This window comes from Herpailurus yagouaroundi, unplaced genomic scaffold (assembly GCF_014898765.1).
Source record: "Herpailurus yagouaroundi ecotype Mexico unplaced genomic scaffold, PumYag 184, whole genome shotgun sequence".
Taxonomy (NCBI): Eukaryota; Metazoa; Chordata; class Mammalia; order Carnivora; family Felidae; genus Herpailurus; species Herpailurus yagouaroundi.
The window spans coordinates 10,878,722-10,896,319 of NW_024412415.1; the positions used below are offsets into that span (position 1 = coordinate 10,878,722).

At 36.8% G+C, this 17,598-nt stretch overlaps 1 protein-coding gene across 3 annotated transcripts in view; it reads left to right on the forward strand.

Moving 5' to 3' along the window:
• The window catches only part of GOLM2 (golgi membrane protein 2), a 105,694-nt gene that overhangs the window by 20,013 nt on the left and 68,083 nt on the right, over positions 1-17,598 (forward strand). For all 3 annotated transcript variants that reach the window (XM_040492544.1, XM_040492543.1, XM_040492545.1), the window contains exon 2: positions 17,031-17,085. In XM_040492544.1, coding sequence (XP_040348478.1) covers positions 17,031-17,085 — 55 coding nt within the window. The remainder of the gene's footprint in view (positions 1-17,030; positions 17,086-17,598) is intronic.

Here is a 17,598-nt window from a genome sequence, read left to right on the forward strand (position 1 = left end):
TTAATTTTGATGCAATTCAGTTGTATCTATTTTTTCTTTTGTTGCCTATGCTTTTGTTGTCATATTTAAGAAACCACTCCCAGGGGTACTTGGATGGCTCAGTTGTTTGAGTGTCTGACTTCAGCTCCAATCATGATATCACAGTTTGTGAGTTTGAGTGCCACATCGGGCTTGCTGCTGTCAGCATGGAACCCGCTTTGGATCTTCTGTCCCCCTCTCTGTCTTCACATCCCCATTGATGTTCTCTGTCTCTCTCTCTCTCTCTCTCTCTCTCTCTCAAAAATAAATGAAAAATACTTAAAAAAAAAAAAAACGCTCCCAAATCAGAAATCATGAAGATTTATCCCTATGTTTTCGTTTTAAGAATTTTATAGTTTTAGCTCTTAAATTTAGGTTTTTGATCCATTTGAGTTAATTTTCTTTTGTGGTTAATTTTCTCCTTAGAAGGTAAGCATCTAACTTCATTCTTTTTATTTATTTATTTTTTTAACTTCATTCTTTTGCATGTGGTTATATAGTTGTCCTGACACCATTTGTTGAAGAAATTATTATTCTCCCCACTGAATGGTCTTAGCATTCTTATTGAAAAGCCTGTTGAACATATATGAGGGGTTATTTCTGGGCTCTCTAGGGCCAGACTCTTAAGTCTAAAATGCCATACTAAGGAGTTTTGATTTCACCTTGCAGGTCATAGGGAACAATATAATTCAATTTGTTTTTTGAAAAGATAGTAAAGGATGATTGTAGAGAAAAGAAAATGAAATCAAGATCAGTTAGGAAATACATTACTGCAGACATTTAGGCAAGAACTGTGGGTCTGTATTTACAATGGCAGCAAGAATAGAGAATAATAGAGTCGAAAGACTGGTAAGTTTGATATTTATAGCTAAACTCCAAGGTAGATAGGACTTGCAATTCCATTTTATAGATGAGAAAATTAAAATTTTTAAAAGTTATTTACCTCTGGTCTCTAGTACCTGAAGTTGGAACTAAAACCTGGTTTTATAATTCTGGTTCATAATTCTGGTTTTATAATTTAGTGGTTCATAGTTCAGTGGTTTTCTTACCATACCATGGTTACTTTCTCAGAGGAGAATTATAATAAATGGTGGGGAACAAGAGGTTAGTTTTGGGACTGGTCATGTTTAACATCTTTAATGAATGACTTAGATAAAGTTCACAGTGTACAGATGGCATTCTTAAAGGGGAAGGGTCATGAACAGAAAAATCATCAACTGTGCATTGGGAAAAACGTTGAAGCTTTAGTGGAGGCATTTAGGAGAAAATAATCCAAAATATACTTACTTATAGGATAAGTAGCTCTGAGCTATCAAAAAAAGAAATTGGCGGGGCACCTCCGTTGCTCAGTCGGTAAGTGTCTTGACTCTTGATTTTAGCTCAGGACATGATTTCACTCACAGTTCCTGGGATCGAGCCCTTCATCAGGCTTTGCGCTGAGAGCACAGAGCCTGCTTGGGTTTCTCTCTCTCTCCCTCTCTTTTCCCCTCCCTCTCTCTGTCTCTCTTGTTCTCAAAATAAATAAATAAATAAATAAATAAATAAATAAATAAACTTAAAAAAAAAAAAGGAACCAGGAATAAAATAATATGCTAGGAAATTCTGTGACATTCCCAGTGTATTATTTTAGCCAAAAAGGCTAAATTTGAGGGACCACCATGCTAGGTACTGGGAACAGTAAAGATCTTCTACCAGCTAACATTTGTTAAGCACTTACTATGTGCCAGGCACTGTTGCAATCACTTTATCTCAGTCCTGTGAAGCAGATAATATTCTCATTTTACAGATGAGGAAACTGAAGCACAGAGAAGTTTAATAAGCAGTATGTCCAAGATAATAATAAGTTATGGATTCAGAATTCAGACCCAGGCAGTTTAACCTTAGAGCCTGTTCTTTCAAGCACTACATTACTGGGTTCTGCATAATCATAGTCTTTCCTTATGTGCAACCCTTTGTTCAGTATTAATTACATGATAGAGGCTTAATAAAGATACAAAGAACAACTGACATCAAGGAATGAAAGGGCGGTTACTAGAGAACCATCTAAAAAGACGTGAGAAAGCATATAACTAAAAATATGGATGTATACTTTCCATACCAAATTCAGCAAGGTGGTTTTATGTTTATACACATCCTACTTATTAAGACCCATTCTGAGAGCTTATGCTGGTGTCTTAATGCCATATGATATCTTTTACCTTAACTAAAAGAAAGGAAGAAACTGTTTTACAGGTTAGTGGGGAAAATTTCTTAACAAGTTTTACTTCTTTAAATGGTGCTTCCCCCCAAAACAAAAGACATTTACTCCTCAAATATTGTTATGGTTCCTGGAATGCCTTCAGTTGGAGATTTGTTTGAGTTAACAGCATAGTGTCCATATTTCCCAAAATCAGGACACTATGTCTGAAAAAGAATTAAAAAAAAAATTGTGGTGAAAAACCATGTAACAGAAAATTGACTATCTTAATCATTTTTAAGTGTGCTGTAATGTTAGCTATGTTGTGCATAATGTTGTGCAACAGATCTCTAGAACGTTTTCATCTTGCAAAACAGAAGCTCTATACCTATTGAACAAAGCTCTCCTTTTCCCTTCTCCTTAGCCCCTGGCTGAAAAAGAATTTTCTTGATTTGAGAAAAAATTTTAATATAAAAACTATTACAGTGGCATAAAATTAAATGTTTAATTGCACAGATAAGGAATCCCCTTCATTAACAGAAGAAAATTATATTAAATTGGAACCTTTAGAAAATCTAGGACACATACTCACTCAAGGCCCTGAGAACTAAAGTGAGCTTTCTATACAATCACTTCTGGGGAACTAGCATCAGAGAACTAAGGGCTGACTCTGCCATCACTTTTTTATTTGAAAGTAATGAGTGTGATCAGCCGAGGTAACTTTCACAGAACTTGTGCTGAAACCCAGTTTTGGCCTCCTGCTAGGTAGAAAGATTATTGTTGGAAGTCTAAGTCTTGTAGCTTATTCTGGACAGCTTAAACACATTCCCTTAAATCCACTCTAATCAGGCTTTTGCCCTCATTAGACCAAGTGTGGTTCAGTATTTGAGACTTGGCTAAAATCCAGTAGTCAATTCTTAGTTATCATTTTGCTTCACCTATGAGCAACATTTGATACAGTTGATTACTACGTCCTCTTCCTTGAAACATGTTCTTCATTTTGGCTTTCAGGGAATATTGCTTTCTTTCCACCTCACTAGCCATTCCTTCTCATTCTCTTTTCTGGTTCCTCCTCAGATAGAATGCTCCAAGGCTTCGTCCTTGAACCTTTTCTTTATCAAACTCAGTTCCATAGAGAGCTCATCCTGCCACTTCTTTAAAAATCATCTATACACTGATGATTTCCAAATTTGTATCTTTTACCCAGACTGTTCTCTTAAATTCCAGTCTTGATAGACAACTCTGTACTCATCATCTCCTCATGGATGGCAAATATGGTTTTGGACTTAACCAGTCCAGAGCCAACTCCTTGATCTTTCTGCTACCCCAAAACTTCTATTCACAGTCTTTTTCAGCCCAGTGAATGGCAATTCCTTCCTGTCAGCTTCTCAAGCCAGAAACTTTGGAGTCATTCTTGACTTTTTCTCACCCCCGTGTCCAATTTATCAGCAATTCTTGTGGGCATAGCTTCAAAATATATCCAGAATCCAGACACTTGTCTCTCTACCACCTTTACTGCTCTGGTCTAAATTATCATCACTTCTTGCCTAAATTATTGGTTATAGCTTAACTAGCCTCCTTTCTTCTGTCCTTGCTCCTACTTCAATCTGTTTTCAACACAGCATTATATTAAAATGTCAATTAGGTTATGTTCTTTGTTTGCCCAAAATGCCCTGCTGGCTTCCATCTCAATTGCAGAAAAAGTCCCAAGTCTTTCCAGTGGTCCATGGGCTCTAGACCATCTGCTTCCCTCACAGTTCTCTGTCATCTCCTACTACCCTTCTTGTTGCTCGCTTCATTCACACCAAACTAGCCATTTTGATCAGTTCTTGAAGTATCAGTCATTCTCCTGCAATAGGGCTTTTACACTGGCTGTGCCCTCTGCCTAGGACATTCTTTTCCCAGATAGCTGCATGGTAATTCTCATTCTTGAAAGTCTTCGTTCAAATTTACACCTTTTTGTTAAGGCCTTCCCCTCTTCTCCATCTCTAATGTATTTTTTCCACAGCACTTAGCACTTCCTATTCTATTGTATGACTTCTTTTATCATAATAAGTAAATATTGTATATTAAGTATTGTAATCCCCCAACAACAGAAGGGATTTTTGTTTATTTTTGTGATTTGCTGTCTCCCCAGGGCTTAGATCAGTGACTTGCATGAAATAGGTACTCAATAAATATATGTTGAATAAATTAATATAGGAAGGAATTAAATGCACACTCAAGACCTAAAATGGGATTTGGCAGCAGTGGTGGGTTGTCTTGGCAGGAGGTGGCTGGGACATGCTAAATTAGAGGGGACCTGGCAGTGGAAGATGTGATGAGGACCTAATAGCATAAAAAATTGGGAAAATTTGGAGGGATGAGGGATAGTGAATATAATGAAATTTTTATCTGTAGAAATTAACATCATGCTCTCGTAGAGTCAATTTAAGTTTTGGTTTTTATTTTAAAGGAGGGAATGAAATTTGTTGTAGTAAAAAGGAAAGGAAAGGACATTCTGTTTGCTGATGATGCTTGGATATAGGAAGGAGTAGTTTAAATTATATATGGTTAAAACTAGCTTCACTCTGTCCAGGAGACCATTTCTGGTAATTGGTTAACATGGTACCCACCTTCTGAAAGACATTAAATGCTTGGTAGAAGAGTTTTGGATTCCACACTTGGGTAATAGTATTCTATTAGTGGATTTTGACTAAAAGAAAGATTTGATAGAAAACAAGTTTTTGCAAAGCTGTTTCTCACTACCATTTGGAAATTGATAAAAGTGGGAAAAGACTAATGGTAAATTAAATTTCTTCATTTATTTGTTCAGTAATGTTGAGTGCCTAAAGTGTGCCAGGAAATATAGGGGTGACCAAACAAATAAGATCTCTGCTCTTATTTGTAGATCAAGGCAGTTGCCATGAACACAGAGAAAGAGTTAAGGGTCAGATATGAGAGAAGTTGCAAAAGAAGAATTGGCTGGACTTGGTGATAGTTTGTGTGGAGTGTGAATGCATGCAGTTCTAGGCACTAGTGGGGTAGTTAATAAGATGAGGAGAAAGAAGAGGCAGGAGAACCAGAAGATTGATGATGTCACTGAAGGTAGTGGAAGCTGAGAAGGGCTTCTAATTTGTGGAGAAACTATTTTGATTTTTTACACTTCAAGTTTTAAGGATTAGTGAGATGTATAAGTGGAAATGTTTTATGAACTGGGTATGGCAGATGGGGGGAGACTCTTGCTATCATACTTTTTTTTTTTAAAGTAGACTTCACACCTGTGCACAGCCCAACACAGGTCTGGAGCGTACGACCATGAGATCAAACCTGAGCTGAGATAGAGTGTGATGCTTAACCAACTGAGCCACCCAGACTCTCATACTTTCTAAGTCTGCCTTGCTTTCCCTTCCAAGTCTGCCTTGCTTTCCCTACTGACCTCTCATTCTCTCCTTCCCTTTCATAGTCCTCCACCTGCACCCTCTTCTGTGGCTTAAAATTTATCACTCAACTTGTCCTTTGTGGGTTGACTGAAGGCACTGCTCTGTATCTTCCTCATTCTAGGGTCTAGGCAGACTAAGCAGCCCCCATCCGAAACATTGGTTGCTATGGTAGAATGACAGAGCGGCAAATTGTGCTCCTTATCATTACTTATGTCTGGAAGGAAGTGATTCATGTCATTTTGCTCATATTCATTGCCTTTCCCTCATCCCAACTTCAAAGAAATCAGGAGGGACAGTCCTACAGAATGCCTAGGATGAGAATTAGAAATATTTGCCAACACTAATGATAATTAAAGACCTTGATTTTTAATTCATTCTAACATAAATTTGACATAGGATTCATATCCTTGAGATTCAAAGTTTGTGAACTGCAGGGGCACCTGGCTGGCTCAGTTGATAGAGCTTGTGACTCTTGATCTCGGGGTTGTGAGTTCAAGCTCCACATTGTGTGTATAGGTTGCATAATAAAAAACTTTTTTTTTTTAAGTTTGTGAACTTCAAACTTGCATATTCTTAGGAGAATGTATCAAAAAAGAGATTAGAACTGCTGAATGAACTGTACTTGTTTTTCACAAGTACACCTGGACCACTTATCCTTTCCTTCTTCCATTCCAGAAGCCTTGTTCACTCTTTACTTTCCTCCCTATCCAGTTGAGATTTGATGGTCTGTTGTTTCAGCTTAGTTTCTTGCTATTATTCTTTCTTTTACATATCTATTTTAAACCTAGCTGGAGAAAATCAGATAGCCAGTCTGGTATTTGTAGAAATTTATGATCAGCTGCCCCAACTGGGCTTTCAATAGCACCTTACAAATTACAGTAGTCTAGACACCTATCCATTCCAGCATCTTTCAAACTTCTCCTCTCCTCAAGCCTCCCCCACTTCCTATCCCCATTTAAATTCCTCTTCCCCTAACTCCAGCCCAACATGTGATCTTGCATCCTTTTTGACAGAATTGGACAGGAACTGATAAAACTTTTATTACCAAATCTGCGTTTCTACCAATATGTCTTCCTTCCTTGTTGGATTAAAAAAAGGTTCCTACTTTCTCCAGGACCAGCCTCGGTACCTGTTTTCTGAATCTAATTTCCTCCATCTTTTCAAAGATCTTATACTATTATTAATCCAGTCTCCTTATATTCAATCTCTGTCTCTATTTACTCTTCAGCATTTAGTGAATGCTTGAATCTTTCCTTCCTTTCCCAGTCAGGTTTGTGTCTTTTTTATTTTATAGAGAGTGTGTTCACGTGTAAGAGAGTATATATGAGCAGGGGAGGGTCAGAGAGAGAGGGAGAGAGAGAATCTCAAGCAGGCTCCACGCTCAGTGCGGAACCTGACACACGGCTCGAACCCACGACCCTGGGATCATGACTAAGCCAAAATTAAGAGTCAGATGCTCAACCAATGGAGCCACTTAAGTGCCACTCCCAGTCAGATTTCTTGAAAACAGAATTGTCTTTGTTCATATCTGGATTTTCTCTTCCTCTTACTAATATTTCAACATCTTTTACCCAGTGCACTATGCTCTTGGCTTCCATGATGCCAGACTCTCCTGTTTTCCTTTTCTCACTTCTTCTTAGTCTTCTTTGCTTAGTCTTAGTTTTCTTTGCTTCTTCTTTGATGCACCTCTATTCATCATTAAGTATTATAGTTCATAGTTTTCTTTTTTGTCTTCAGATTTTATTTTTTTAAGTAATCTCTGTACCCAACATGGGGCTCAAACTCACAACCCCAAGATCAAGACTCCACCGACTGAGCCAGTCAGGCACCACTAGTTCATAGTTTCCTGTCTAAGATCCTCTTCTCTACTTATTCTGCTCTCTTCGTAAGTGCTCATATTCATTCAGAAAACTTCAGTTATGCTGATGACTCCAAATGTGTATTCTTTACCCAGATCTCTCTCTTGTTTCTTGTGTATTGCTATATTTCTAGGCCTTCAACAGTATCTTCCACTTACTAGGTGTTTCATAAATGTTTCTCTTGTGACTGGCTGACAAATGAATGAATAAACAAACATAGTTTGTTTCATGGTGGTGATTCTTTGTAATTCTTCTTAATAGACCAGGACCAAATACTTTATATCCCTAGGCCTAGTACATAGTGGATACTTAGTAAATGCTTTATAAATGACTGAATAAAAATGAATGGGTGAATAAAAGAACTTTGTGATGATTCATTATAGCCAACCAACACCAAACACCTTGATTATTCTTTTTAAAAATGTAACTGGGTATAGCTCAAACTAATACTTGCTTCGAGAGAGACTAATTCTTTAACAGATCAAGTAAAAGTTGCAAGTGTGTTTGAAATGTTGACTGAATAACATGTGTGTAACATAATATTAGTAAGAAAAGAAGTTTAATCACTTAGCTGATCTAGTATATGCACAATGGTCATGAGCACAGACTCTTATGTGGGACTGCTTGGGAGAATATCTGGTATCTACTGTAGGTATATGAAATAGAGTACAGTTTCCTTGTCTATAAAATGTAAAGCCCACCTCATAGGATGGTTATGAGGATTGAATGCAGTGATACTTATAAAACACTTAGCAGAGATCTGGCACAAAATAAAAATTAAAAAATTTAAACATTTAATACCCATCAATTATTATTAATATATCACTTTGATCCAGCTGCTATAGGTCCCAGCCAAAGACATAGTATAGATGAGTAACTGCTAAACCTGGCTGCTTATCAGAATCACTTGAGCTTTAAAAAAAAAACAAAAAAAAAACGATTTCATGGGATGCCAGAGGCTTAATCGGTTAAGTGTCTGACTTCAGCTCAGGTCATGCTCTCACAGTTCGTGAGTTTGAGCCCCACATCAAGTTCTGTGCTGACAGTTCAGAGCCTGGAGCCTGTTTCAGATTCTGTGTCTCCCTCTCTCTCTCTCTGCCTCTCCCCTGCTTACACTCTGTCCCTCTTTCTCTCAAAAATAAATAAAGTTAAAAAAAATAAACATTTAAAAAAAGATTTAAATGGGGACAGGGAGAAGTGGTGCCTGGCTGGCTCAGTTGAACGTACATGTATCTCTTGATCTCCAGGTTGTGAGTTCGAGCCCCATGTTAGGTGTAGAGATTACTTAAATAAATAAATATTAAAAAAAGAAAAAAAAGATTTCTGGGCTGATCCCCAGACTATTATAAATCACACTGGAGTGGGGTGGAGGAGGTAAGAATATGCATTTCTTACAGCTCCCTAGGTGATTCTGAGGATCATCCAGGTTTGGTAGTTATGTTACAGAAGATAGAATTGTCTCTAGAAATCATCTGAGTATGAGATATAAATGGGAAAAATGTTTCTGGTATGGAGAAAAAAGGAGCCAGAAATGACATCTGTAAAAAGCTAATTATATATAACCTTTGGGATCAATGGTCAAAGTTGTGCTGATTGTCCAAGAACAAGTCATAATGAAAGTGAAGCATACACAGCTGAGCCATTTTCAAGGTCCCAGAATGAAAAGAAAAGCAGAGCCACTGAGCTGGTAACAGCTGCCAAAATTAATTCAAAGTAGCCATGTGGGATGGGAAAGCACTAAATGAACTTCAGAAAGAGGTGGTAAAAATATAAAGATTATGTTTTAGGTATTGGAGGGAGGAAGAAAGATTAGAGGAAAATAGATGAAATAGCTGAGGACGAGTGAGAAGTGCCATAGGAAAATATCAAGAGAAGATGATTCTTACTAAAAAAAAGAGGTAAAGAACATATGTCTTGGAAGAGAGAAAAAGAAAGGTCTCAGGAATGACAGTAAAAACATTTTAAGAGATTAACATGGAAAAGGCCAAAGACAGCATACATTGTCAGCCAATTATAGACGGACTGCAAATCCTAGAGAGACCAGTATTACAGAAGGGGAAAGGTGAAGTAAAGCTAAGGCAATGAAGTTGATAACAAAGGGAAATAAATGAGGGAGTTTAGAAGAAGTCTTGAAGGATAATTAGAATTATACAAATATGAGGGGCACCTGGGTGGCTCAGTTAGTTGGGCATCCGACTCTTGATTTCAGCTCAGGTCATGATCCCAGGGTTGTGGGATTGAGCCCTGTGTCAGGTTCCATGCTGAGTGTCAAGCCTGCTTGAGATTCTCCCTCTGCCCCTCTTTCCTGCTCGCACACTCTTTCTCTCTTAAAAAAAAAAAGAAAAAGAATTATATAAATATGAATAAAGTACCATTTAAGGTAGAAGAATATGTAGTACACAGTATAAAACTTGAAAATCTAAGGAATGATTCAGCAAACATTTATTGAGATGGACACACAGGGATGAATGAGAAATGCAGTCAGTGCCTGTTCTCATGGAATTCTCATTTTTTTTAATGTTTATTTATTTAGATAGAGAGAGAGAGCACGCACACACAAGTGGGGGAGGGACAGAGAGAGAGAGAGAGAGAGAGAGAGAGAGAGCGAACCCCAAGCAGGCTCCATGAGCTCCATGAGATCATAACCTGAGCCAAAATCAAGAGTTGGACACTTAATTGACTGAGCCACTCAGGCACCCTGGAATTCTCCTTTCTGATAAACCTTGGGGGTAGAAGAGAAACAGGGTGACATTCTTACTGGAAATAGAACTGCATGTGAAAAGAATGTTTTGTTTTTGACAGGACCGAATATGAGGCTCTTCCCAGTAGAGTTGAGTTGGGCAAGGCATTTTGAGCATTTTGGGTTTTTGAAGGATACATTGGAATCTGGATTGGAATCTGTCTGACCATAGATGTAAATTAGGCAAGGGAATGTGTGTCTGTCTCTGTCTATCTACACACACTGATCTCTCATCCCCAAAGAAATTTGAAAGAGAAATCATTTGATATATTATAGTATATTGTAAATAAGGATATTTTGGCAAAAGTCTGAAAGTGACCAAAAGGGACCCATGAAGCTGGATGAGAATCATTTCATAAAATAAGGATTAAATAATACTTCTTAGAGTTTATGTACTGTTAGCTGTCTGGAATATACTTAGAAAAAAAAGTAAGTATTCCTGTTACATTGCCAGTTCAACTGAGTTTATGTGGCAGAGTGAAATATTTTTTTTTCCAATCATGCAATAGTGAGAGCTCAAATTAGTTTCCCAACAACTGGGAAGTTTTGGCAGAGTCATTTAGAAGATAAGCAAATTCATGTTAGAGCACAAGGAAATTAAAACTATGAGGAAGAATGATCAAAAGGGAAGCCAAGCTTCCTTTTGAAGGTGTTGAGATGCTGGAAGTATTAAAACAAGTGAAGGCTCTCAGAGGAAGGGTTAAAACCAAAGGAGTTAAAGAACTAAAAAGACCTGTCTATATGAAGACAGGATTAATAAAAAGCGTAAAAGGAAAGGAAAACAAAGTTGAAGAAATTAGAGCAAATAAAAAAAATCAGAAACAAAATGAAAAAGTCTTCATAAACAGACTCAAGATGGTAGAAAACATAAGATTAAAGCCAAAATTAAGTCATTGCTTTATATTCTTACATTTTGCAAGAGTACAAAGGAGTGTCACGGTAGCTAAAAACACATTCAGATTTCCTTAAAAGGATAACATTGAATGTAAGAAGAATTCCTTATGAAACTGTTTCAGGAGGTAGATGAGAATTTGGGGGATGAGGTATACATATGGGGAGAAGAGGGGTCAGATGCCTATAATATTGCACTGTGAAAAAGATAAACAGTTTAGTAGCAGACATCTAGATTCTAAAAGTGAGGAGCATAGTAAAATTGCTGTAGGGGAAAGAGAACTTCTAGGTTTAATGATCTACCACCTGGGCTCTGTGAGGTCTTTAAGCAAATCCTTGGCACTTCTGTTCAAAGGCATATGGAAGGTGAGATAACTTGCACAATGTTAATAGGTACAAGTAATAATAATAACTTGCACTCGTGTTAATAGGACGTGAGAGAAATTGGGAACTGGTACTTGCTGATAATACTAAACACTAAATATAAGATTATTGTGAGAATTGTGCTGGAAAGATTGACAGGAATAATAGAGAACATGAGATGCCAAGGGAACAATATGCCATGAGGGGGGTCCGAAAAGCTAACTGAAAAATCCTTACATGGCAAAGGAATGGGGTGGGAAATAAATTCATTATGCTTGGCTTAAGAAAGGGCTTGTATTTAGACAAGCTATGATTTTCTCTTGAGTGCCACGTGAAATATATTGTTCCAGAGCAGCTTTTGAAATGTGAGGGCTTTACATATGAGCCATTGGGATCAGTGTCTCCATTCTCAGTAAGGAAGATTGAAGAGAAAATTAAAATGATAAAAATAAAGCAGTACTGCCCATATAATTCTATACTATTTTTGTGGTCTGTGGATTGAATTTCCCTTCCTTCATTAAAAAATTTTAAAAGTATATAAGGATACAAAGGAGACAGTGCAGGGAAGCTGAGGTCACTCATAGCCTAGCATTTAAGAATAGCATATCTGTAGCAATTTCAAAAGGAAGTTTAAAATAAAGAGTGCAGAGACGTTGGGATAGCCTAGCATTTAAGAATAGCATATCTGTAGCAATTTCAAAAGGAAGTTTAAAATAAAGAGTGCAGAGACGTTGGGATAACATCATAAAAATGGATAAAAAACAGAGTAATACAAACTTATTGAAAGCAAGAATAAAAGATGGTTATGTTCTTTGGAGGGGCAAAAAAAAATTGGATCATGAAAATAAAGGAAGTGGGTAAAAAGTAAACATAGGCTAATTGCACATTATTGGAGAGCAGTGTTTAGTGATCATCTGATCACATAGCATTTGGTGTCCGTTTTTCCTGCTGCCTCTGCAGCTTTCCATCAGTGATCTCATTCCTGTGGCTTTAATTGCTATTCATATGCTAATGACTCTCAAATCGTTGGTGCCCAAGCTCCAGACCTATATATCCAGCTGACTACAAGGTCTCTTCTCAGGTGTGTCACAAGTGCCTCATATTCAACAGGTCCAAATCTGTAAAAATCATCCCCCCACTCCCCTCCCACCCCAAGTCTATTTCTCCTGTTTCCCTCCTGTGGAGTACTGCCACCTTACTCATCTAGTTTCCTACTTTAGAAATCTAAACATCATCCTTGGTGTTTCTTCTTTTACCCTTGTATCTAGTCAATCAGCAAGATATTCATTCTTTCCCTTTAATAGTTCCCATGTATATTTATCTCCCTGTTCTCATTCTATTAGTTTAGACCAGAGGTTGGCAAACTTTTTCTATAAAGGACCGAATGGTAAATACGTTTGGCTTTGCAGGCCATATGGTCTTTGTCACAATCACTGTAGCTCCAAAGCAGCCGGACACAATATGTAAATGAATGGGTGTAGCTGTTTCCCATAAAACATTATTTATAGACACTGAAATTCACATTGTGTATAATTCACAAAATATTCTTCTTCTTTTGCTTTCTTCCCACCCCTGCCCCAACCATTTTAAAATGTAAAAACCATCCTTAGTTTGTCATCCCTATGAAAACAGAAGCAGGCCAGATATGGCTCACAGGCCATAGTTTGCCCACCCCTGTCTTAGACCACCATTTTCTCACCTGAAATACAACAGTAGTCTTCTACTCTCCTACCTGGTCTCCCTCTAGCCTTGTCCCTCTGGTCCACTTCTCTTACTGAAGCCAGGTTGACTTTTCTAAACTGCAAATTGGATTGCTCTACCTTGCTTGAAGTCCTTTAAAGGTTGACCATAGCCATTGGAATGTACCCACATTTTTTGGCAAGACCCTTCATAATGTGGACCTTGCTTACCTTTCTAGCCATGTTTCCTTGCCACATGTTTCTAGCAGCTTCAGCTGCTTACAACTGCTTGCAGTTTCTGTAGTGTGTAGTATTTTTCACTTCTAAGTTTTGACACATCCCTTGAATATCTTTCCTCCTTGCCCTCTGCCTACTTCACCTGGCAAAACACTACTCTTCCTACTGGACACATTTTAGCTATCATCTCCAGAAGCCTTTCTTCACTCCCCTAAGGTGTTTTATCCCCTAAGGATTTAAGTGCTTCTACTAAGTTCTCTTGTCATATCTGCAGAACCTAATAATAGCATTTATTTTACTATATTATAATTAACTATTTATTTGATTGCTTCTCCAAAATAATAAACTCCTTGAGTGCCTAGAATTTGTCCATTATTTTATTCCCAGTTTCACGTATGGTGCCTTATAATACCCTCGGCACTTCCATTTCTATCTTTTTGCATAAAAATTGAGATATGGGAATGCAAGCTGGTGCAGCCACTCTGGAAAACAGTATGGAGGTTCCTCGAAAAATTAAAAATAGAACTACCCTACCACCCAGCAATTGCATTACCAGGTATCTATCTCAGGGATACAGGTGTCCTGTTTCGAAGAGGCACATGCACCTCAATGTTTATAGCAGCACTATCAACAATAGCCAAAATATGGACAGAGCCCAAATGTCCATCGATGGATGAACGGATAAAGGAGATGTGGTGTGTATATATATAATGGAGTATTACTCAGCAATCAAAAAGAATGAAATCTTGCCATTTGCAACTATGTGGATGGAACTGGAGGGTATTATGCTAAGCAGAATTAGTCAGAGAAAGACAAATATCATATGACTTCACTCATGAGGACTTTAAGATACAAAACAGATGAACATAAGGGAAGGGAAACAAAAATAATATAAAAACAGGGAGGGGGACAAAACATAAGAGACTCTTAAAATATGGAGAACAGAGGGTTACTAGAGGGGTTGTGGGAGGGGGGTGGGCTAAATGGGTAAGGGGCATTAAGGAATCTACTCCTGAAATCATTGTTGCACTATATGCTAACTAATTTGGATGTAAATTTTAAAAAATTTAAATTAAAAAAATAATAAAATAAAATAAATAATAAAATATAATTCATATATCATAAAACTTACCCTTTTAAAGTATATACTTCAGTTTAGTTTTTAGTATATTGACAATACTGTGCAGCTATCACCACTAATTCAAGAACATTTTTTTTAAAGATTTTTTTTTAAGTGATTTCTACACCCAGTGTGGGGCTAGAACCCACAACACCAAGACCAGGAATCACGTGCTCTACCATTTGAGCCAGCCAGGTGCCCCAAGAACATTCTCATCACCACAAAAAGAAACCCCATGTCCTTTTGTGACTAGCTTCTTTTACTTAGCATATATGTTTTCAAGGCTTATCCATATTGTAGCAGGTAACAGTACTTCATTCCTTTTTTGACTGAATATCAACATTATATTTTAAGCTTCATTCTTCAAAGCTGCCAGGACTCTAGGGGAAGACCTAGTTAAGGCTGAAGGGCCCCTCCATGGTCTTTTTTCTCCAACCTTCTTTCACACTGCTTTTCCTCCTATATCATGTGCTATAGCCAAACAATATTTTGATCATATTTTCATACATGTCTCATGTTTTCTTGCCTTTGTACCTTTTCTTATGTCATCCTCTCTATCTGGAGTGCCCTTTTCTACCTATTTACAATTTTTCCTAGCCTTCAATGACTAATTCAGGTAAAAATTCCTTCCCTGAAGCTTTCCTTGATCAGATCAGCTAAGAACCATCTCTGAATTCCTACAGTAATTATACTGCTTTAGGTGCTAAACTTGCCTACTGATTCCTTGAGACTGCCCTCATGTTTTCCAATTGTTTTATACTCTCCCATCTAGTACCTTGGTACAGTAATTTTTTAAAATGTAAATGAAAATGGCATGACCACTTTGGAAAAGGAGGAACCTCACTCTTGCACATTTATCCGAGAGAAATATCCTAGAAAACTAATATTCATGTAAAAATCAGTATACTGTTTTTTATAGCAGCTGTGTTTGTAATAGCCAAAAAGTTGAAACCACCAACATGTTATACAGTAGTTGAATACTTAAACAAACTGTAGTACATTCATATCATGGAATACTACTCAGTAATAAAGAGGAATGAACTATTGATATATACAGCAACTATATGTTATACTGAGTAAAAATCATAAAAGGCCACATATTATATGATTCCATTTATATAATATTCTTGAAATGACAAAATTGCAGAGTTGGGAAACAAATTAGTATTTACCAGGGTTTAGAAATAGTGTGAGGATGGAGGATAGATTTGAATATAAAGGATAGTATGAGGGATATCTTTGCAATGATAGAATAGTTCTGAATCTTTGTTTTGGTGGTGGTTACATGAGTGTGTGTGTGTGTGTGTGTGTGTGTGTGTGTGTGTGTGTGTAAATGACATAGAATTATACATACACATTGTACCAGTGTCAGATTCCTGGTTTTGATGTTGTGTTATAGTTAGATAGGATGTATGTATTGGGGGAATTGGGTGAGGTGTATATGGGACTTCTCTGTGCTATCTTTGCAATTTCTTACAAATCTATAATTATTTTTAACTAAGAAGCTTAAAACTTTCTCTTTAGAGATTGAAAAGGTATTTATCATAATCATTTTGGCACTCATGGTCCTGCTTCTGATCACTATGAATCTGTGTATACTTTCAAAGTCAATTTACTTTTGAGGTTGACAAGAGAACCTGTTTGTAGTGATATTGTTGTTACATTTTACAATTGATACCTGTTTAAGCAAGATCTGGGACAGTGATTCTTTGTGTATGACATCCTGGCTTTCAAAGACCTTGTCTTAATTTTTTTTTTTTAATTTTTTTTTTAATGTTTATTTATTTTTGAGACAGAGAGAGAGCATGAACGGGGGAGGGTCAGAGAGAGACGGAGACACAGAATCTGAAACAGGCTTCAGGCTCTGAGCTGTCAGCACAGAGCCCGATGCGGGGCTCGAACTCACAGACTGCGAGATCATGACCTGAGCCAAAGTCGGTCACCCAACCGACTGAGCCACCCAGGCGCCCCCTTTTTTTTTTTTTTTTTAATTTTTTTTAATGTTTAATTTTTAAATTAAGTGCTAAATTAAATTAGTTTGAGTCATATTTTGTTACAGATTTAAGTTCCTATTGTTCTTGTCTACTGGATCTTGAAGGACAATGACCACAACAACAGGTCCTATGTAGTATCTGTTATTGTATGAGAGCTTGATAAGCATCAGTTACTTTTGATTTTGCATTAACTGATTCAAACAATTAATTCTTATTTTAATATAGAGTTAGTAAGAGGTCTCTTCTGGTAAGATTTTGAAAAAAGATATCATTAAGCAATGTTCAACTCAAATTTTTAAATGTTTGAAAGTCATTAGACTATATATTAAGTAAAATGAATATTCTTTTGCAAATTTAAAGTATTACAAAATCAAAATTTCTCTCTAATTCTTTTTGGAAAGAGGTGGGTATGTATAACTTGAGGATTTTTCTTTTGTATTTATGATCAAACTTAAAGTGAATATGAGCAAAAAAGAGGAAATATGAGCAAAACTCCATATTCTGTAGTAAAATGAAAATTTTTTTTTTCAGATTAAACTACAGAGCAACATATCATATCAGATGGCAGATATACATCATTTAAAGGGTAAGAAAATTAATTACAGATTAAAGATAAACAAAGGTCACTAAATGTCTAATATCCTCAACAATTAAGAAATAGCTAGACAGCTAAATGAAATAAAAATTTTTGAACAAAGCTCCTTTGATGGCAAAATGTTTACTTTTTCTGCAGATATCATAAAAGAATTTTAATGTTGCTTTATACACATTAAAAGTTAAAATTTGTATTTTAATCTTGTGTATAGACAGATTTCATACAATGAAATGTTACTGAAAGAAGCCTCAAAGACAATTGAGGTATAGCTTCAAAAGCTATCAAATTTCTAGGGAAAAGGTAAGGGGTAATCCCTCTGTATTGTGTCCAACTGCTAAATAATCCATTCAGGTCTAGGGATGCTTTAGACGGGTCCTCCAGCCTTCATGTTTACCCTGGGAACAGAAAGAAACTCAGAACAGAAAGAAAACCTGGAAAGAAACCAGGAAGAAACCTGTAGATAGATAGATAGATAGATAGATAGATAGATAGATAGATAGATAG